We start from the raw sequence: 23,184 nt of genomic DNA on the forward strand, positions 1-23,184 counted from the left end.
ATGGACTGAGTTTTTCAATTTAAGAGAAAAAAGGGTCACCAAAGCTCTCAGTTTTAGAGGGATCTGCATCCTTCCTTCCCTGGGGTTTCACTCTGCTTGGCCATGAAACCACCATGAAAACAGAAAAGGCTGCAACCGTGTCTGACACTAAAAGCAACCAAACACACAGAGCTTCCCTCTCATCTCCCTGTCAGTGTCACTCCTCACAGTTGGTTTTTGGTTTTTTTTTTAATCATAACTTTCTCTTTTCACAGGGGCCGCGGCCACCCGCGAGCTCGGCACTTCTGTGCCAGCGACTCTTCACCTGCAGCAGCAGGAGCAGGGCTCTGCCGGGCAGCCAGGGCAGCTCAGGCACTGAATCCAGCAAAAGGAACCTGCCTTTGTGCTCCCTGAGCTGCCGAGCCCGGCTCTGACCCCTCAGATGTGCAAACACCTCAAAGGCCGGGGAGAGAAGAGCTACTGCAGGAGGCAATGGGACAAAGAAGGTGAAGTCCTGGGGAAAATGGGTTTTAAACCAAGTATCTTCAGCCTCAAACTCTGCCAGCTGTGGCTTTTAAAAAGCCAGGCCTGGCATTGCCATGGCCCTATGAAGAAAAGAGCAGAAGTGCAGGGCTGGGCAGCCCCAGCCTGGCACACACAGGGCTGGTTTCCCCCGTCTGATGCACAGAAAATCAGAAGCTGGGACTGGACTATTCCCATCCCTGGAAGTGCTCAAGGCCATGGATGGGGCTCTGGGCAGCCTGGTCCAGCTGTCCCTGCCCATGGCAAGTGTTATGAATAGAAAGTTGTATATTTTTTTTTTTTAAGTTTCAGAGTTAAAAAAAAAAAAAACCAAGCCAGACCGAGTCAGACTTCTTTAGGTTCCCTGCGAAGAAAAGCCCTTAATCACTCGTTGATGGTGGGTGATTAACCGATTGTTTCCCTGATGCTGGCTGCATACCAAGAAGATACCAAGAGAAACCCTCCAGGGTAAAGAGACAACCCTCCAGTGACACCAGAGACAACATGCAAATGAGAAACGCAGTGCACCCTGGATTGTTACAGTTTTACAGTTTTTATAAGAAAAACCCCTAAAATCACGAGCAATAAGTGACTTAAAGTGACGTCTAAGGATGGGAGCATTGTCCCGTACCTGCTTGAATCTTTTTATTTCTCACCCTAACCTGAAAAGAAACTGATTAAAGAGACCCCCTGGGTTTCTAAACCAACAAACCAAGGACTCAACGACTCTCCCGTGAGGACAGAGTCCCCAGTTCTGTCTGCAGACCAGCGGACAAAACTGCATCATCCTCCTGCTTCGTGCCACGCCTGGGAGCAGCGGCGGCGAGGGCGCAACCCGTCGATTTCTTCCCACCTGAGCTGATTCTTCTTAATAAAGGCATTAAAAAGGAGAAAGATCTCCTGCCCATTTATTTCAGCTTGGGAGCTCGTCCGGGATAGCCACGCCTGAAGAGGACACCAGGACTGGGACGGCCGCCCACCCTGGACCTGCAGGACAGCTGGCTATCAGGACCAGAGAAGATCGGCTTGGGACAGTGACACGGAGCAGCGTCGGATAGGTGAGAATATCCGGCGGCGGGAGAGGGAGGCGAGCGAGTGTGTGTGCGTGAGACGAGAGCCGGCAGCTCGGCTCCTCGAAGCGAGTGAGGACCCCTCAGTACCGCGGTTCCGCACCCCCGCGAGGGGGCCGGCCGGGAACAGGGGGAAACGAGTGGAATTGGTGATTGAGGCGCCTCCAAAGGGGTAAAGAGGACCCCCCTCCGGGCGTGCGGAGGAAATAGCTGTGTGAGTGGCACGCACCCCTCCGGGCGTGCGGACGAAATAACTGTGTGAGTGGCACGCACCCCACAGGACCCCCCTCCGGGCGTGCGGAGGAAATAGCTGTGTGAGTGGCACGCACCCCTCCGGGCGTGCGGAGGAAATAGCTGTGTGAGTGGCACGCACCCCTCCGGGCGTGCGGAGGAAATAGCTGTGTGAGTGGCACGCACCCCAAAGGCCCTGATACAGGTCCTAACGAAAGAAGTTAGGGTATCAGGCAGTTTGGCCCAGACAAAGGGCGCCTCAGAAGCCAGGGTTTCGAGGTTTGACTGTTTGAGCCTTGGCAAGGGAAGGCCAAGGTCTCTCTAAGTCCTGACGAAGGAGGTCAGGCGAACCTCAGAGGTCAAGACCTCGAGGATGTTTTTTTGTATTTTGGTTGTTTGTTGAGTCTTGGCAAGAAAGCCAAGGTCTTAACAAAGTCCTGACGAAAAGGGTCAGTGAAATTGGAGTTTTGGCAGGAGGTCGAGACTTCTTAAATAAGATATATTTCATTTAGAGAAAAAGACATCTTGTGATTTGGCAGAAAATAATGGGAGGGTGCGGTAGTAAGAAAAGTGGCCAAAGATTGAAGAATATACCTCCCCACAGTCCCCTAGGTGAACTATTAGAGAAATGGGACTTTATAGAAGGCACAGAAGGATTAGATAAAGTTAAGATGGTACATTACTGTTCAGAAGTGTGGCCAGAATTAGAGGTGCAAGGAGGATGGCCATGGTGTGGGATGAAAGACAAGTGGATGTGTCAGCAGCTGAGTAACTATCTGACGGCCCGAGAAAATAGAGAAGAAGAAAAAGCAATAGCCAAAGCCAAGATCATGCTTGCTATAGCCAGAGAAAGTGTGGGAGCAAACAACCTTTTCCTACAGTACGAGGCCACAAAAGAGTGGGGGAGTACACCACCAGGAGCAGGCAAGAATACGGCAGTACTGTCAGGAACAGGAGGCATGGAGAGGCCTCGAGTCCCTTTGAGTGAAAGCTGCTGCTATTACTGTGGAGCAACTGGACCCCCCGCCCAAGACTGTTTAGCCTAAAGTTGTGAAACCTTTGCTAGCTGATCAAGATAGCAAAGGAAGCAGCTTTAAGACCAGAAGATCTAGTAAAGGTTTTTTTTAAGCAGAAACCACACCCGAGTAGGGAAAAAGAAAAAAAAGAACTCATATTTTGTGAAATTTAAAGTTACATCAAGGGATATGGGGGAGTGGTTAATATCTGACGGACGGGTGTTGCTAAACAAAGCACTTGCTGGGATAGTGCTAACAGAACTACAGAAACTAACCTACTGGGGAGTCCAAGGACTATGTGATTATTTCCTAAGAAATAACCTGTGCATAAGCGGATATGACCTAGCAAAAACAATTATAAAAAAAGTGTTTAACTTGCCAAAAAGTGAACCAGAATGAAATAGTGAATACCTTAGACTCAGACTGAGGTCCAAATTTTGTGGCCCAAACATTGCAAATTATAATTTAAGTTTTGGGAATAAAATGGAGATTGCATACTCGGTGGCACCCCCAGTTCTGGGAGAGTGGAACAAATGAACAAAATTCTCAAAAATTAATTGGCTAAAGTGTTTACCCCTAGCGCTCTTGCGCATCAGGACAAGACCCCGGTCTGATATAAGGATTTCACCTTATAAAATGAGTTTCGGATTGCCATTCTTGTTAACACCCTATAGCACAGGAGACTACCTGGAAGGAAAAATTTGAAGGCCCCTTTCAGGTACTCCTCATCGCTAATTCGGCCGTGCGAACCAGAGAAAAAAGGTTGGACTCACATTACGAGAATTAAAGGACCAGTCCCACCCCCGGGCATTGGACAAGATTCTTCAGTGTCTCCCTCTGGTATTGGACCAGATTCCACACCACCCTCACACTCTAACTCAGGACAAGATTCAACTGCATCAGGAGTTAATTCAGCTGAGTATACTATTATAAAAGGACTCAACTACTCTCCCGTGAGGACAGAGTCCCCAGTTCTGTCTGCAGGCCAGCGGACAAAACTGCATCGTCCTCCTGCTTCGTGCCACGCCTGGGAGCAGCGGCGGCGAGGGCGCAACCCGTCGATTTCTTCCCACCTGAGCTGATTCTTCTTAATAAAGGCATTAAAAAGGAGAAAGATCTCCTGCCCATTTATTTCAGCAAGGGGTTGGGCTCAGTGATGGTAAAGGTTCCCTTCAAGCCCAAACCATTTAATAATTCTGTGATTCCCTGCCAAGCACTGAATGAATCCTCAGAAGGAGCCTCTGCTCAAAGAAAATACTCTGAAGAAATGCCTTTTCTGGGAATTCTGTGCCCAAGGGGATGACACTGCCATGGGATGAATGTTTCTGGGAATAACATCAAGGACCTGTATGGACAGGTCGTGTGGTGGGACACACAGTGAAGAAACAAAACCCAAATTGAGAAGACAAGATTGACACGAGTCTCACACTTCTTTTGTTGTGAAAAACCTGGTCAGCGTCTTGCCATTCCAAAGCTGCAGGTTAAACCCTTGAAGTGATTATTGAAGAAAACAGTCCTGGAGCCCCAGTGGCAGGCTGGAGGGGGCAGAGCCTGGCAGATGCAGGGGGGGCTCTCTGGGAGTGCCCCCGAGCCACGAGCCCAGCGCTGCCACAGAGCAACAGCAACTCTGCCTCCTGCAACAAGCCCCAGCAACTGGGCTCCCTTGGCAAATCATCCAAAATAAACAGCATCTGTTTTCACAGATGGAGAAAATTAAGACATACTAGCAACTTAGTTTGAAGTTATAAGGGCAGACATAAATAAATGAGAGGCAATCTTTCCATAAGATGGTGGCTTGATTACTGAGGGTACAGACAGATGAATAAATCACCTTGGGGTGAGATAGGCTCTAACTTGCTACACGTCCATGGGACCAGGGAAACTGCTCAAGTGGACCCTCAGGGCCCTGAGGAAATGAGAGGTGAGCGGTGTAGCTGAAGGAATGGGGGTAGGAGCACACACATGGGCAGTTATGGCAAATTAGCTGATGCTCTGCGAGTTCACACCCTGATTTGCCTCGTGGAACTTTTTAATCTCCCTGCATTTGCTGTCTGGCCTCCCTGAATTTACATAATGTAAAAAAGAAAAAGGAACAGAAAACAAGCTGAGAAGTGATGTGGCACGCTCTCTTTGAAAAGTCAACTGAAGTGCATTGAAAGCCACGACTTCAAAGGTTTGAAGTCTATTTTATTGACTGGAAGGAAGATGATGGTGAGATAAGTAAACCTTGGAGTGCCTTGGCACGAAGGCTCAAAGCTGGAGACTCACTCAGCACAAACAGGGGTGTCTGAGAGTGCCAGGGGAGGAGCAGAAGCCAAAGGAAGAAGCAGGAAACTGGGTCTGCCATGGACCCTTTGATTTTTCCAGCTCTTTCACCTTTCCCCATGCTGGGCCACTCCAGTTCATGACTGGACAGTTACATCTGGGCTGAAATCATTGCTCTTCCCCATGAAGAAAACGTGCCAAGACTTCTTGGCATCGCTCTCCAGGAGCCTTTTCAAGCCAACAAAGTCTTACCTCCGGCTCTGCCTGATGCCAGAGCTCCCAAGGTTTACACATAAACTCAGGCCCAATTTCAGGCTCTTGAAACACTTGGCATTTAGCGTTTAAGGAAGTCTGGAAAAGGCTGTTATTGCCCAAAGTCCTGCTCCCCTTCCAGGAGAATCAGTGGAGATGACTCGACCTTGACCCCGCTCTTTGCAGCTGGAGGATGGGGAGCACACGATCCAAACGCTGCAGATCCAACCCTGGATGCACAAGATGATTTTCTCTGCTTTCTTTTTTTGGTCTGTGAAGACGCCAAGGCAGAAAGATCTGAGCCAAAACCCTTCCTGCAACAGGAAGGTTGTCAAAGTCCTTTCACCATTGCACAGCCTGATGGCTCCAGTTCTGTCTTGAGCTTTTCATGGTGAGAGAAAACATTTCTACCTGGCTCAGAGTGTGTGGGAGTCACTCAGTCCACCTCAGCTTCATGCAAAGCCTTTTCCTTGGGGCCACCACTGCTGGGAGCTGTCAGCAGGCTGAGGAACAGGACAAGGAGGCAGGGAATGATGGAATATTTCTTTCTACAAGTCACCAGAGCCCTGTCTGTGGGCTCTGAGGTGCAAATCTGCCCAGAAGTAAAGGCTGAAGAGGAGGCTGTAGTAGAAAAGCCCAGCTGAGCATCTCACCTCCCATGAGGCAATGAAAAATCAGTGCCATTCAAAGGGACTGTACTGCTCCAAAATGTCCCCAAAGTAAATGAAGATCAAGTGCTCCAGAGATCTCACCAATACAACAGGAACACAAAGGAATTGGGCTTTTTGGAGATTTTAAAGCAACTTTTGTAGAAATCTCCAGGGAGGGAGGAAAGGTCAGTCAGCTCCAAGAGTTCCTGAGTAGTCAAAATTCCTGGATTATTAGCCTGGGAATCATCTCAGCCTGCAATGCTGCTTCTGGGCTGTCCTGGTCCATCTGTACCTGCCACGAGGGCATTCTCTGACCAGACCCTCTGCAGGGCTTCTGAAAGGGCAGAAAAAGCAAGGAGAGGATGAAAAAGAGGAATGATGACAACTCCAAAAGCCACCTGTAAGTTCTAGCACGACCTCCTGCTCTCCAGGCACAGGGGTCAGGCCTGGAAAAGCTCCAGGAGCAGAGATGAGGTTCCTCTGCAGATACAGAGTTGTAAGAGAAGACATGAAGAACATCAGTGAGGTCCTTCAGGGGTGATACAGGAGATGAGCAGCTCCAGCAAGGGATGGCACTGGCACCAGTGAAGGCAGCAAGAACAGCCCTGCTCAGTTTTACTTTCCTGTGCTGCCAGAGAGACAAGAGAAAACAGGGACAAGTAGAGAGCAGATCACGTCCAGCACTCTGAGAACAACATTTGAGACTTATCTGCCCAAGTGACAAAGGAAGCAGAAGGAAAAGCCCCAGCTGCCATGCTCATTCCAACACCAGCATCCCTCTCTGAGCTCCTGCTGCCCTCTCCTCAGGGCAGGCTTGGGAAATGGCCTTGGGGAAGAGAGAAGGAGCCACCAAAGTGCAGAATGACAGGACAAGGGGGGATGGTTTTGAACTAAAAGAGGCTGATTCAGGTGAGTTCTAAGGAAGTTGGTTTTTTTATGATGAGGGTGCTGAGGCCCTGGCACAGGTGCCCAGAGGAGCTGTGGCTGCCCCTGGATCCCTGGAGTGCCCAAGGCCAGGCTGGATGGGGCTTGGAGCACCTGGGACAGTGGAAAGTGTCCTTTAAAGGTCCCCTCCAACCCAAACCATCCCCTGACTCTCTGGGGGCTCCCTCCCACCTCTCTGGGTTTCTCTGCCACTTGCTGCCAGAAGAGGTGCAGGTGAGATTTCTTCTCCCTCCCCTGCTTTCCTCCCTTTCTTTTCACATTTTGAGGGCCTGCTGGGAAAGGAAGGTTTGAAGGATTCCTCCTTCCCCTTCCTCCTGGCCCAGCCACTCCAAAATAAACAGCCCCCAGCAAAGAAACCCAGCACTGCTTAATAAATTCACCCTGTAAGGAGAGAGATTTCATAGAAGAAGGGATTATTTCCAAGGGTACTAAGATAATTACATGGGTAACTTGGAAGAGTTCAAGAAAACAGTTTGAATTTTCTTATCAGTTTCCCATAGCTTGGAGCAAAAAGAAAATAAAATGCTGTGCTGTAATCAAATCATGTTTTCTGAAGCCCTCTGTTGGCAACTACACAATTCCTTCACCACTTCCATTAAGACAGAAATACTGAGGAGAAAATGACAGCATTTCCAAATGGAAAGAAGTGGGGCTCAGGAGCACCAGGTCAGCCACTCCCAGCTTCTTACCCGGTGGGAACATGTGAAAAAATATCCCTTTTCCCACTGAAAGTCAAACTGGCTCTCACTGCTGGTGGAGCAGAAGCACAGCCAGGACCTTGGCACTGAGGCGTGAACTTCCTCCTGCACCCAAGGATGCCACAAACAAGGACTTTTCCCATAAATCCAGCACATCCCTCTAACATTTCCTATAAAAATCTCACCCATCCAGCCCCAGCAGCAGCTCTGTCCCAGCAGGAACTCCAGTGATGTCCCAGTTCAAACCAGTAAAGGTCTATGGGGACACACAGCATGCACTTCTTCTAAAAAACCACAATTTTACATCCTTTTTAAAGGCTGCCCCAATAAAGTTATGGTGGGAGATCCAACTATCTCCATGGAAGGCCATAAATATCTGCTCCTGACCTCTCAGATGCTTCCTTGTGGTTTGGGTTGCCTTCCTAACTTCCCAGAATTAACTTTTTGAGATTTATACTTGAGAGAACCACCTGGCTTTATCCCAAGATGCAAAATTCTGAGCTACTGTGAGCTTTCTCCAGGTCAGTGCTTTCTCAAGTTCAACACACCCTTTGCTTATGACCACGTGTGACATTTTAGGAGTTTCATGCTGGTATCACCTGAAGAGAAGTGCAGGTTACAAATACACAAATTAACCTACCTGAGGCATGGCATTTTAAAAGTCTAGCTGCTTAGCATAAAGTTTTAAAAAAATTAGGATTAAATTATACACAATATTACAATTTATAGCAATCAACAGTTGGACTAGGTAATAAAAGGAAGGGGAAAAAATAAAAACTGTTAAACCATGAACCTTTCCATCCTGTGGAACAACCTGTCAGATGCTTCAAAATGAGAAAATGCACATTTGTCATGAAATGAAGGCATTCAGTAGCATTTTTAATACATTTTGAGGAGAATTCCCCCACAACTGCAGAACTGAAGATGACAAAGACACAACTGGACACCCACACGGAGCTGGACAAAGTGGGTGGGAAAGCCCAGGCTGAGCCCTGCTCTCAGCACAGAACAGTGTCCAACGTGGCCCTCCAGAACTCCTGTTCCACAGGAGACTCCAGGAGGGGGCTCACGAGAGCCTGGTGGGAGAAATGTGTCAGGGATGCACTGCAGGAGATGGTGGAAACCAAGGCAGGTCCCCCAAATAAACCTCAATTCACAAAAATCCAACATGAGCAGGAAACAGAGCACCCAGGTAAGCACAGACACACACACACATCCTCTGCCTGACACCCAGAGCACCCAAAACATGATTTCTTCCACCACTTTTGAAAACACAATCCCACTGACAGGTTACAGCATCTGCTCCTTACCAAGCTCCTCACTCTGTAAATACTGAGAGTATTTATAGGAACACCCCATAAGGCACTAAATGAGGAATGTATTTTCCTGTAAAGGATCTTTAAAAATAAACAGTGAGCAAAATATCTGGGAAAATTCTTTGACATTTTCATTTCTGAATCTAAAACATTTCCAACCTCAGGTAACTGACATTTTTTTTCTTTTTATTTAGTTGATATGTTGCTGTGGTGCTCAAAACAATCCCTCTTGGCAGTCTCAGACCCCAAATATGTATTTTATGTCTGTGAGGCTGTGCCCACCTCACACTGACTGCAGCAGGAATGGCCACACTTGGATTTCACTGAGCATTTTGAACATCTACCAGTTCAATATTTAAGACACTGGAAACACACACACACTCCCCATAGGAACTGATACACAAAAAGTAAATTTTCCTCCCCGTGGCAAACACAAATCCCACCAAACCATCCCTGTGATCCCTGTGGGCACCACCAGAACCAGAAGCACAATGTAAATGTTTGCTGCTTGGAGTCAGGTCTCACCTCAATAAAAGACAGCCCACACGGAATTGTGTTTGTATAAAAGATATTTACTTCAATTATCACACCTAGGGTGCTAGTGAATAATAATAATAATACATCGTGTGAGTTTCATACAGTGATATTGCTTCTCCATATCATATAGGGACCGTTGTACAGTGCTGAGAACAAACATTTTATGGCTAAACCAAACAAAGACAGAAACAATGCCTCTGCTGACGAGGGAGCGCTGCCCTGCACTGCCAGCCAGATAAACTCTTACTTTTTATGTTTAAACAAATACCAAGAAATAAAATGTTACAAAAGATGAGTCACAGCAACACAATGTGGGCTTCTCAAAGCTACTTGTACAAAAAAAATGACACTTTTTTTTTTTTGGTCAATTGGGTCTTTGTGAGGATCTTTTTTTTTTTTTCTTTTTTCTTTTTTAAAATCTGTGATTGTGAATATAACAAACAAGCTCTAAAAACATCTAAGACTTAGTGCGTTACAGAAAAAATATAAAATACTGCTAAAAATGTAAGACACCACAATACACTGGGGTAAAAACTGAGCTTATTATTAAAAAAAAAAAAGTTCTCAGGAAAAAGTACACCACTTTCTGTTCGAGTTCATCTTGTGCTGTGTTAGTAGTCGGGGCATTTCCAAGGTCTGCCCATTCTCATGGCAAGTAGTTATTGCACAAATGCAAAGAGTTAATTTTTTAATTAAAAAAAATAAAAATGAAAAGGGACATGAGGGAAACAATTAAAAAAAAAAAAAAGAAGAAAAAAAAAAAGAACATCCCCCCCTCCCCAGCCTCCATCTGCTTTGGGATCAACGTCCAAATTTGTATGTGTGACATTCTCACAGCATTTCCAGCAAGGAATGGGAGAAAATGCTTTTCACCACAGAAATGCATAGAGTATTCCAAGAGGAACAACCATTGTTTGGCAGAGCTGATCCAACACTTACACTAGGGCTTCCTTTGCTCTCATTTTCAGTTTCTTTTTGGACTACACCAGAAGGAAAAAGAACCTGACGTGGGAAATTTGCTGGATGTTTTATTTTTTTTTTAAGTGGGACACCCTCGAAAGGCAAAGTGCAAATTTGCTTCCCAAGCCACAGAAGTGGTGCTGTGCCCAGCACCGTCCCCTCTGCCCGTGCCAGGGGGGGCTGGCACAGCTGGCACAGCTGGCACAGCTGGAGCCTGCCCGTCCCTCCCTGGCCGCGCTCCCGCCCGGCCTTGGGGCTGCTCTGCTGCTCCTGGGCCCCCTGGCCAGGGAAAAGCCTGAACACAGCAGCAAAACTGAACCCCCCTGCGTGCCACACAGTGCACAAGGAGGATTTCCAGAGCTCACACCAGGAAAAGTTGCTGCTGCACAAGGTGAGTTATTATTTTTTGCCTTTTTTTTTGTAATAGTTTTTTTTCTTTCCTTGACCAACTTTTGAATGAGAAGGAAATCAGCTCTGAATTCAGAAAGTCAAACATATGGGCAACAAAGATGAACATCACAGGAAACCAGTCTCTCATTTTAAATGAACACTTGTGAGTTAATTGCAATGTGCTCTGACCAGGGGCTCTGTGTCTTTAGCAAATTCTCAGTAGAGGCTCTAGGAGGCTCAGGGTATTTTCTCTCTCTGTATATTTTAAGTCTCTTCTCTCACAACTGAGGCTTCTTATTCTCAGTCCTAAATTATTTTAAAAACTATTTAAATAATATTATTTATTAGGCATTTAGATAAAATACTTTTTTTTTCTTAAAAAAAAAAGAAAAAGATTGCTCTAGAAAACACAACTGGGGCACAATGATATGGATACTACGAGCCAACACCACCTGCTCCATCCCTAGGATATCCCAAGCTTCCTCCAACATCCATTTAGGGGACACAACCTGGTCTAGTGGGAGACATCCCTGCCCATGGCAGGGGGTTGGAACAGGATGAGCTTTAAGTTCCCTTCCAACCCAAACCAATGATATGTAAATACTCCTGTTGTGTTTACATCCAACAAAAAAACAATCCTCGACAAAAAAGAAACTGTTACAAATGAATCTCATAAATAGGAAATATTGGGTTGTTGTCCTAATCACAAACCACCTCTGTGTATTTCACCTCCTGAGGCTGCAGAGAGAGCGAGCTCGGGGAGGGAGGGCTGGGGGCTCTGCACAGCCCCAAATCCCAGCTGCAATGAGTGGGGGGCCTCACCCCCAGAGCCAGCAGTGGCAATGGGGACAGCAGGTGTGACTGGTGGCACAAAGGGCTGCCACAGCTGACGTGCACAGGGCTTTCTTGGACACTCACAGACCCACGAGTGCACAGGGCAGGCTGGGCCCACGAGCACAAACTGCTGGCTGACAGCTCAGTCCTGTCCCAGGAACTGCTGGAACGAACCACTGGGATTTTCTTTCCCTCAGGAGCGTGAATTCCCCTGAAGGAGAACTCACCCCCCTGGCTGTGGGACAGGAACCCCCCAGGCACAGACCCAGAGTTTCTATTGCACAAAGACTCCTCACCCAGGGCTGGATGTGCCCCAGCACCTGCCAGGGCTGGGACACTGGGATGCTCCAGCAGTGTTTGCTCCCCCCCCCAAAAAAATGAAAAGCGTCTGGGAATGCTGCAAGCCAGATCACTGTGCTTTAGATTATTCTCCACGAAGAGATTAGGAAATAAGGCACATAGCTTTCCAAGTAGAGAAAGTGAAAGAGTCAATTTCAGGAAGCAAAACCTAAAGACTTAACGGGAAATGTGGCAACATACAGGATTTGGATGATATGCCTGTGGAGTGAAAATAAAATCATTTCAAGCTCGACTAAAATCTTTCTCTCACAGAAAAAAAGGAATGACCCATGAACTCCATCTCTCTAGAGAAGGTGAGAAGGAAATGGAAGCCCTGATCAAGGAAAAGGGAAAGTACAACACAGATGTGACCTTGCTTATTCCCCAGGCTCCTCCTTCCAAACCAGATGCTCAAGTACTCCCTGCATCACCTGTACCAGCATCCAGAGGTAACCAGGTACTTTGGAAACACTTTTAAAGCTAGTAATAACTTACCCACATATAAATAACACATCAAAACAGCACAAAGGTCCAACACAAGCTAATAAAAGCCAGGGAAGTCTGATTGAAAGACTGATTGCAAAAATATTTTTCCTAGTTACTTGGAGACAAGATTGTACTTCAGAGCAAGTCAAGTGCCAAGGTTTATTTATTCTCCTGAAAGCACAGACACTCGCCTTTCAAGAGGAGCTGCCTAACAGAAAATTTCTACCTCATTCCTACAAATACTTGAATTTTCAGCTAAGGGAGAGCAAGGCTGAGCTGCTTGCTTTAATTCCTTACTTGGCTTGAATTTACTTCATCAGCTGGTTTTGTGATTGTTTTAAAGATGTCTTTACTGTCCACTGCACATTGATAAAGGAGAGAGCACGACACGTGTGCAAATATCTGGGATATGAACTTCCTGCAGGAAGCCAAACCTACAGACAAGGTTTGACCCCTCCTTTCCAATTCCTTGGCTCTTGCACATCTCAGACCCTTGGGATCATTTTTATGTATTCTGAGCATGATCTTCCTGTCCTCATTAGCCAAAGCCATGCATCTCCAGCAGCCTGGTCTCTCCAGTGGCTAATCCCCTCTTTACAGCAGGGAATGGATCTGACAAGTGGGGAATGGCATCCTCTGCCCATTAAAATACATACTGGTTTTAAACCCTCGCTCACCTACATCCCAAATGATTTCACAAATTTGGCTGCAGCAATTCTGCTGCACCATTAAGACCAAAGACACAAATGCTAAATACACAGAGGGGCTTTTCCATCCTGGAATGATGCACAGAGATACATTTCACAACTCCCAAAAATGCATATTAATTACCCACATGGACAGAAGAGAACACAACTCTTCCTGCTGCAAAGAGAGAGGCTGTGCTGTAGTGACACTACCAGGAATTACACAGGAACTGTGCAAAAATCAGGTGTGGCACCACAACTGCAGGAAATTCCGGGCACGATTCTCCATTTCCAAAGAGCTTTGGATGAAGATTGTACCATGTATTACAAATATCTCTGGAATTCAAACAGAAAGCCAAAGGCATCACAGGGGTATTCACTTTGCTGCACTGATCCTGCACTGTTTTGTTGTGGTAAAGGATTCAGCTGCTCTCTGCACTCAGCTGGTTCAAAGTCCAAAGAAACTGAACTGATGTGATGAAACCAACAGATTTAATAACAGGAAATCTACAGAACTGTGGCTAAAATCTCCCAACACCACTGTGAGTAAAGCAAGCTTGAAACTGCCAGAATTGACCTTTACAGAAGAGCTGGACAAGGACAAAATACAATAATCTTACTAGTTTTTTTTTAAAAGGAGGCTTTTCCTTTTAATGCACTTTAGTGCCAGATTTTGTGAAAAGCAATGACAATCAAGCCCAGGAATCCCATCAGGGTTTTTTTCCATTCACAAGAGTTGTAGAAACACAGATTTCACAGAGAGCCAAGGATTTTGGGATGGAGATGGGTGCCCAGGTCTTGGGAAAAGCAGGTCCTGGATTGTACCAGAGGGTGCTGGCCAGGGGCTCACTAATAAAGTTCATTGAATGACTTTCTTCAACTGGAAAATGACCTTATAACTAATAACTGCTATTAAATATGCCACAGTACCACTTGGCTGGGGGAAATCATCCCTGAGGACAGAGATGGCACCACTTACACACCTGTTTTTAAGGCTTTCTGAAAACTTAAGTGCACAGGCCTAACGCTAATCTTCTCCAAAAGGATAAATTTCACGTTCAGAGCATAAAACCATTTTATCCTTGCATATTAATAGGGTAGGGTATAGCCCATGACCTGGTCATGTAGGACAAATCCCTCCCTAGGCATGGTTTAAAGAGCTTTTCTTGCTATAAAGTCCATTATTAACTATACTTTATATATGGCATAGTCAATATATCCTATAAAAGAGATGGGGAGGAAAGCAGAAATTGGTGAAATCATATTTCTACATTTTAGAGCTCAAATATATGTGAAGGAGACAGGGACTGCTACACCCCTTTTGAACTACAAAGGTTACATCAGAAAAGAAATTCAGATCTTGTACTTCCCATGCCAGTGATTCTCCTTGAAATTTAAAACCAGACTTCAAATTTCTGGGGGTGTGGTGGGGGAAATCTTTCCTTTGTATAGAATTTTTAAATTCTCAGAAAAGTCGATTGTATATGCAACACAAAGAAAATGTTGATGTTCACAGAGCACAAAGGGGAAGGCAGAACAACACAGGAATCAACCCAGTCCTGCTTTGCCAATGTTTTATCCATGTGAGTTAAATTTGGGGATAAGAGGCTCCAACCAGCTGGTCACACCAGGGCCAGAACTGCCACACACTCACAGGAAAGCCTTGACTTGGTTTCAGGGAATTTAAATCCAGTCCCCACCTAAGAACCAACTTTCCTTCTCCTCTTGTTCCTGAGTCTCCAAGAGGAGCTCGGCCACACTCGTGGCTGAAGACAGAGAACATCCACGGGGTAAAAAGGAAATCAAGAGAATTTCAGGAACTCCTTTGTAGGAAGAGACACAAATGGAGCAAAAATAGTGCCCTCCATGTGCAGGTTAGAACGTCTACACTCCACTTTCAGTCTGCAACGAATTGCCAAGCTACTGATGTCTCACAACCCTGCTAAAGGCACAGATTGCTGCGGCATTTCAACTGAAATAAAACATTTTGGATCCGAGTGCAAAGTGTCCAAACCCAATTACTTTTTTTCATGTATTCTCATAATTTCTATGTGGTCAAAAATGATTTTTTTTTCTTGTTTCTAACCTGCTCTGTTTTTGCCAGGAGCATTATTATTCATAAAAGCTTCAAGAATACTGGAAATTATTAATTTTAAAATGGAAGATTACAGACTTCTGACAGCAGCTGTGCTTGTAGGGACTGCAACCACTGTTAGCATTTTCCATTATTTCATCACATTAATTTGTCACATTTCCCTCAATCCTGTTTTATGTCAATTTATCAGCTGTGCAGTTTGAATTACCACCAGCATGATGCACTTCTCTGACTTACTATTTCTCCTGTTAAAGGATTGAAAAATAGGGACTTTTAAGTAATTGGATTGGAAAATATTGCATAGAATTCTGTGGTGTTCATGGTCCCCCTGCTCTACACCAATCCCATATCAACAAGTTACATAAAAATAATGCAGAGATCTTTTAGCTAATGAGAAAGGCACATACTTTTTTCTTTTTAACTGTAATATAGATCTTTCCTATTACAGCAAGGACTTTTTTACTAAAGGACTCACTAATTCATGATATGGGCAGAGTGCACTGATCTGGGTTCCTTTAAAGGGTGGCTCTATTCATAGGCATTTCACTGATGAATAAATAAAATGATCAAATTTTATGGCATCAAAAGCAACTGTAATTAAGTGCATTTCTGCCAATAAACATCTACAATGCTGTTGTCTGAAATCTGTATCCTGAAAAATGGAAGTGTATTGACAATTCCACGGCATGACCCTTCTGCCAGGGGATACTCTTTCCTGGCTTTTAGCAAACAAAGCACTGCACTTTTTTTCCTTCCCTAATCATCCAGAGAGAAAAATCAACAATTTAACTGCAATATAAACGTATTTCTATTAAAACAGCCCTGGCCCTTCATGCACAGCATTGGTAAGAGCATGGAACTGGAAACAGAGAGAGAAAATAAAATGCTTTTAAAGAACCTCAGGAAAAACAGAATCTGGCATGATGGATTTCCTGAAAACTGCCTGTGCTTTTATCCATCAGGAAGAGAAATGTCAGCAACGAGGCTCTGCTGCCCTGTGAGATGAGCCCCACGTCACACCTTTCACACATTCCCTTCCCCTGGAATCAGCACCCAAGGGATGACAGCCACTGTGCTGCTCTTTGGCATTTCTTCTCCAATTTTTTATCCTTTGAATTAAGTAAAAAAAAAAAAATAAAAGTTATTCCAAAGCACATTTTCCTCCCAAGGGTGAGTTCCAAATTGATCCCAACTATCTCTCACACCCTTCAGCCTCTAAACTGGGGGGCCTTGGCCAGAAACACCAGCAGGTAACTCATGTCCAACCCGAGAACATCAGCAGTAGTTCAACTAATCCATCCTACTTTCCACTGGAACAGAAAAGCAGCTGTGACCTTGGCTAAACACCGGGACAAAGCCCGGGAGCATCTCTGAGCTCCAGGTCTGGGGGTGCTCCTGGGGCCCTGCCCTCCAACCAGGGGGTCCCCAAGGAACCCAGAGGGACTCAGGGCAGGAGTCACCCCAACAGCATCTCAGCAGGCTAATCCACATTCAACACAGATCATTAAATATGAAACAGCAAAAGGAGCTAAGCCATTAATAAAGTGCCAAAAATATAGGAAATACTGACAGCATTTTATTTGATTAATTTTATAATAGATCCCAATGATAACGCTTGGCAGGATGGAGTGACTTCTGACTTCTGAACGCTGTCTTTAACCAGCAAAATTACATGACTCAAATGGAATAATGGAGCTTAGAATTAACAGTTAGTGTTATGAAAGAAAGATTTCCTCTAGGGCAAGCTACAGATATGCTTTTTAAAAATCATTACAGCATTAAAAACCGGGCGGACACTAAAGAATCCTAAAGAACTAGTGGAAACCTGAAAAGCAAACCAAAAATAAACAGGAAAAAGAAAAAAAAAGAAGATATGTTTCAAGGCACTTACATATTGCTTATTAAGAAGAGAGATTGACCTTAAGTGCTGCATTTGCATGCGACCTGTGAATACAGTTCTGCTGTCGTACAATGCAGCCAGAGCTCTCAGTAAGCATCATGGAATGCAATCAGATAGACACAGGCACAAGAACAGTTTGGGGAACATTAACTTAAAAAACAAAATAAAATCATCAAACAGAAAAAAAACCCCTCGCTATGGAGAAAGCCGAGAGTAACCACTTGACTGCATCCAGCACCTGGGTCTCAAATCAGCAGACAAGGACAGTAGGAACAGACTGGCAAGTGTATTGCCTAGAATCAATTAAAAAACCCAACCTGAACCAAACAACAATGAAGAAAAAAAAAATTAAAAACAATTCAAGAACCTAAGAAAATATCTGCGTCTTCTGGGCAGAAGGTTTGCTCTTGGCTGGAGACGCAGCTCGTCGTGACTTGTACTAAGGTATGTGAGCTCCTACCAGGACGTGCTTATCCACGGAGCTGAGCTTTGGAAGCCAGCCCAGGACACTGGACAGGTACAGAGAGGTCACCCTTGGCTTCACCCCGTTGCCAGGCACTGGCCACGCTCCCGCCAGGAGCGCTGCCAGCCCTGCTGCCACACCCTGGTGTCTGTCACTGCCACTGTCCCTCAGCTCGTCACAGAAAGGGGCAGCTGCTCTCTCTCCCTTCCTCAGCTTTAGTTTCGCACCACGAGTCCCCAGTTACCCAAGGAGGAATCCTGAAACAGCTAGCAGTGAAAATTGGAAATAAATCCCTGCCTTTCAGCCTCCTAGAGCCTTCTTTCCTTAGTCATGAGAAGGATGGATTTTAGTGTACTGATTCTTAAATTTGTGAAAACTTGCGCTAAGTGCTGCTGTCGCATGTTAAGAGACTGTAAATGAAATACATAAGTTCTAAAACATCATGCAAGAAATGTGGTTTCACATCTTACAGTCAAAAATCCTACTAATGAATTAATACAAGCACACTGAGGTGTAATATTGGGAACATACCTTTAAAGTCGGAACTCCTCTCCCCCATCCCTCCCTCCCCCAAAATCAGAAAAGTAATATTAATTAAACTTAAGAAGTAATGAATGCACCATTAAAGTGTCATCAAAAAGATGCTGACCTAAGACAAAAGTTCAATGATACACAATACGGTCAAAAAAGTCTTCAATCAATAATATACAGTATGACAACTACATCTTGTAAATTATACCCAATACTGCCGGCAGTCTATCCCTCTAAAGAATATTTGCCCCCTTTCATCCCTTCCTAACAATCAGATAATAAAATACAGCACCTATAAATAAGCAAAAAAAAATTATATATATATATATTTATATATATATATATATTCCGAAATCATCTATTGTTAGTTTTAAAGATATGGCAATAAAGGAGTCTAAATTAGCAAACTTGTAGAAGCCATAACTGATAAAACAGCTTATTGAAAAAAGGTGGCAGTAATGCACTCTATGTGTGCACAAGTACGTAAGAAAATACACAGACGTATAAAATTGCACGCACACACCCACGCACACACATCCTTCCACGCACCTCTATGCTCACGCATATACATATAGACAACAGGAGGAGTTAGAGACAAGTTAGAATTGGATTTGTACTTTGATCAGCCCTAACCTGTGCATAAAATAATGGGAAAAGGCTGCATGTCTGCAGGGCAGAACGGGCCGGACTGGGACTCGAGAGCACGAAGGTTTTGGTTTCGAGCTTGGGCTGCTTCCACCCCGGTGAGAGCCCGTCTGGGCATTGCCATGTACTCTTTATCCACGCAAAAAAGGAGCTTCCCACAACTAAAACGTATTTAAAATCAGTGCTCGTGGTGGGAAGAGAGTCAGCAAATGGCCACCAACAGCAGGAGAAGGGCTGGGTCTGCGGCAGCTCCAGTCCCTCTTAGTGGTGTGTGACAGCAATCGGACACGTGAGCTGCGTTCCCAAGGATCCAGGGAAGCTGAATGTTCGGGATACGGGCTAGGCCCCCAAGTAGCAGGCTGAAATGTTACTGGCCAACGTTTTTGGAGCGATCTGTCTTTGCTGAAAGGAAATCCTGTACACTACGAACCAAGTGAAATGATCAAGTACATGCTGCTTCTAAGTTGTCTCCTAAACCTCCCAGATATGAGGTCTGATCAGCGTGCTCTGTGGTTAGAGGTTAAAAAGCAGATTATAAAATACCTAGATTCAGATTTTTTTTTTTTTGTCCTGATTTGGCCTAAAATGGAGTGTATTAAACAAATTCTGGGCTGCAAAAGACCAGAATCAGTTAAAGCTATGAAACAATGTGCACTACGTGTCAATATTCTATTTCACTTACAAGAAAACACTAAGTCAGCTACCACAAATTAAGATATTTTCCTGATGTGACTTTTTTTTTTGTTTTGTTAAAAAATATGTGGAGTAAATGTGTTTTTTTTTAATTCAAAGTTTCAAACAACAAGATTCTTTTCTTTTCTTGAAAATATGTAGGAATCCAAACTAGTGTGTTTAGAGTCGGTTGACTGTGCAATCTCTTAGTGGCAACTGAACAGCTACAAAAAACTTTCTTTTTTTTTCTTTTTCTTGAAAAATCTCCCCTTTTTTCCTGGTTTAAGAAGATAATAGTGTATTATCGCTCTGTAGCCATTAGATGGCAGATAAAAAGCCCCCTTTTAATATGTGGGTTTGATTTTTTTTTTAAGATTTTTTTTTTTAGGTTTTTTTTTTCCTGTTTTTCATTTTTTTAAAGCCCCACACCAAAGAGGAGGGCACAAGGCAAAGCTGTATGAGTTATTCCAGAAATTGTGGAAATCACTTAGGGCAATAATAAAAACACTTCAGGGTACAAAAAAGCTTGACTACACATTTCAGTTTTCTTCCTCGAAAACACAAACATAAATTGGGCTTAACGCTCCTTTTTTTTTTTTTTTTGTTTTTTCTTTTTTTGATTTCTATATGCACCTTGGCCTATGGCGTTTTTGCCCTGTGGCCCGCAGGGCGGTTAAGTGCGAACACAATAAAACCAGTAGAGGTCCAGTTTGACTTCCCAGCTCTCCCGAGTTGGGCCAGTTTAATCTCAAAACTCCCACTCCACGGCCTCTTCCCGACTCGCGGCCTTCTCCAAGCGGTGGATGATGTTGTTCAAGTTGGCCGCTTTCTTTTTCCTCAGGGAGCTGTCTCGCGTGTTCCTGGAGCTCGCCGCCTCCGAGAAGCCGAACAAGCTCTGCAGAGAGTTGGCTTTCTGCGAGCCCGAGGCCGGCGTCGAGCTCGTACTTGGCACACTGGAGATTTTCTCTGAACTTTCTTTTGACTTGTAGGAGCTCTCCCCCGTAAGGACTGAGGTGGAGGCAGCTGAGGTAGAGGCATCCCCTTCCGTGGCAGAGTTTGGCAGTGTCTCCAGAGCGTCTCCCGGGCGCTGCGGTGCCGGCGGGGAGCTCTGGCGCGGCGCTCTGAGCCGGCCCTCGTCGTCGGTGTCCTCCAGGCTCTCGGGCTCCGCTCTCTCCGAGGGCCTGGCGCCTCGCAGTGCCTCTTCCCCCGCCTCGAAAGCCGGCTCGGCGGGCCCTCCCTGAGACTTGGCGGCCGCATTGCTGAACTCGTCCGCCTCCGGGCCGCTCGGCTTCCCGTCGGGAGGGCCCTCCGCGTCCACGCCGTCGCAGCTGTCCCCCTCGGAGCTGTGGGCCGCCCTGCTGCTTCTGGCCGAAGGGGAGTCACTCGACCCGGCCTGGCTCTGGCTCCCGGCTTGGATCTCCTCGATGAACAACTCCCGGCGGATGCGGGACCTAGGAGAGAGCGGAGAGGGTGTGAGCTGAGAGGAGGCTGGAGAGGGGCTGGGAACACAAACCCTGAGAGGAACCGCTGAGGGAGCTGGGGGTGCTCAGCCTGGAGAAAAGGAGACTCAGGGGTGACCTTATCACTGTACAGCTCCCTGGAAGGTGCCTGTGCTCAGGTGGGGTTGGGCTCTTTCTCCAGGCAGCACTGACAGAATGAGAGGACGCAGACTCAGGGCTGTGTCAAGGGAAATATAGGTTGGATATTAGGAACAAATTTTTCACAGAAAGAGTGATAAAGTGCTGGAATGGCTGCCTGGGGAGGTGGTTCAGTCACCATCCCTGGATGTGCTTAAAAAAGCCTGGATGTGGCACTCATTGCCGTGGTTTAGTTGAGGTGTTGGGGCTGGGTTGGACTCCACGATCTTGAAGGTCTCTTCCAACCCACTGATTCTGTGAACTCTTTTGAGTCTGCCAGGGTGGCAAGGAGACACCCACCTCCACGAAAAATGCCCTTTCCATGCCACTAAAGATGCCTTTTTGTGGAATCATTAAGGCCGGAAAAGACTTTCGAGACCATGGAGTCCAATTTCCAATCAAGTACCACCAAACCCTACTGCCAAGTGCTGCACTGACCTGTTGTTTGAATGCTTCCAGGGATGGTGACTCCACCACTTCCCTGGCGAGAAGTTAGTATTTGTAACAAAAAATATGAATACAGTTTTAGGAGATCCAGAATGAAGTGGATGGTAAACACAAAACAATTCAGATTTCTACTAGAGATAAGCCAGTTTGCCTAAACAAAAAATAAACCAGGAAAAAGCTGGACAAACGCCAAGTTCTCCTGGACAGCAAGGAGAAATGAAGATGAAACCAAGACTGTTGTGTTGAAAACACTGTGAGAAAGCCAGACTGTGAAAGGCTGTTGGTCTATGAGCTAATCTGACTTTTCCCTCATTTTTTATTTAAAAAATCAAATTCAGAACATGAATAGTGACAAGCCAAGCAGTGCCTTTCATAGGAATGACTGCACTCCATGTGTGGGTAGAATTGCCTGGTGTGCAAGGACACCCCAAACACACCACTTCTGCCATTTAAGTCAGGCCTTCCTCCCTCTTCCTTCTCTGATTAGGAGTTCCCAAAATCCTCACAAGTACAGAAAGGTTTACAGAAAAAACTCAGGCTCTGGGCTAACCCCTTCTCTGTCCTGCTGCATCCATGGGAGAAATGAACACCTTTAAGTCCTAATTTATAACCAAGAGGGAGCCCAAATGATCCGTGGTCAGGGATGGGATCACAGCCCTGGGGAGAGTTTACCAGAACTTACTATTTTTCAGAGTGAAGATAAAAAACTCTTGGTTTCAGCCACAGGGAACTGCCAAGGGGCCTGCAAACCATAAGTGACACGCTGTCCCAGCACTGATGGCTGAAAGGATTTTCTATTTTCCCTTAACTGTGCTGTGGAAGACAGCACACAATGGAAAAACATTCAGCTAAATGGAGAACACCACCTGAATACTGCTTTTGAAGCTATTGATCTTATTGACTTACTTGAAATGCAACAGAGTATTTCAGCAGTACTCGCTGACTCCACACTTTTGAAGGATTTAGGGGGTCTGTAATTTTCCCTAGGAGAATATTACTCACCTAACAGAAGCCCACAGGTGCTAACATTAATTTTCTATTACCATTAACTGCATGCATCCTGCAACATCGATTATCAGGCTCTATTTATGCCTAAAATCTCCCTGCATGAACATTGATCCAGAACATGATGCTTCTGTAACATTCCCCAAGTCAGGAGAGGAGGCTGGTAAGAGCTCTGTGCCTGCATGGCATTTAAAACACCTCAGCTCCAGCAGGAACTGAACCTCACTGAGAGTCTGACCACAGCCCTACAAACATCAAACCTGTGTCTGTGGAAATCCCTGGAATTCACACGCAAGATACTGCTGCTGGAATCTGGTCTGGCTCCTGATTAACATAGTAATTAAATTCTTATGGAAAAGAAGACCTGGTGACAGCAGCTAGAGATTCCAGAGAGCATTCCTCTTGGGGAAGGTGCTGGCCTTGACATCCACACACCCTGCTGGATTTCACCAGTGGAACGCAAAACATCCGAGATCTCCTGGGTGTTTGCTGCAGCTCCCCAGACAAGCCTTCACACAACACCAAAACCAACACAATTTGAAGTTCATTGAAAAATACACTCAGAATTTAGGGTCCAGGAGTGCTGGATTACAATTCTAGAAAGTCTGGTTTC

The 23,184-nt window shown here is 45.5% G+C and overlaps 1 protein-coding gene across 13 annotated transcripts in view; it reads right to left on the minus strand.

Moving 5' to 3' along the window:
* The window catches only part of CUX1 (cut like homeobox 1), a 307,940-nt gene that overhangs the window by 14,433 nt on the left and 270,323 nt on the right, over positions 1-23,184 (minus strand). For 11 of the 13 annotated variants that reach the window (XM_064394617.1, XM_064394620.1, XM_064394612.1 and 8 more), the window contains one exon: positions 9,496-20,933. The exons of the other annotated variants lie outside the window; for them this stretch is intronic. In XM_064394617.1, coding sequence (XP_064250687.1) covers positions 20,231-20,933 — 703 coding nt within the window. In that variant the 3' untranslated portion in view covers positions 9,496-20,230. Of the gene's footprint in view, positions 1-9,495; positions 20,934-23,184 lie in introns of those variants that run through there. 13 annotated transcript variants of the gene reach the window in all.

The sequence above is a fragment of the Passer domesticus genome, chromosome 19, assembly GCF_036417665.1.
Source record: "Passer domesticus isolate bPasDom1 chromosome 19, bPasDom1.hap1, whole genome shotgun sequence".
Classification (NCBI taxonomy): domain Eukaryota; kingdom Metazoa; phylum Chordata; class Aves; order Passeriformes; family Passeridae; genus Passer; species Passer domesticus.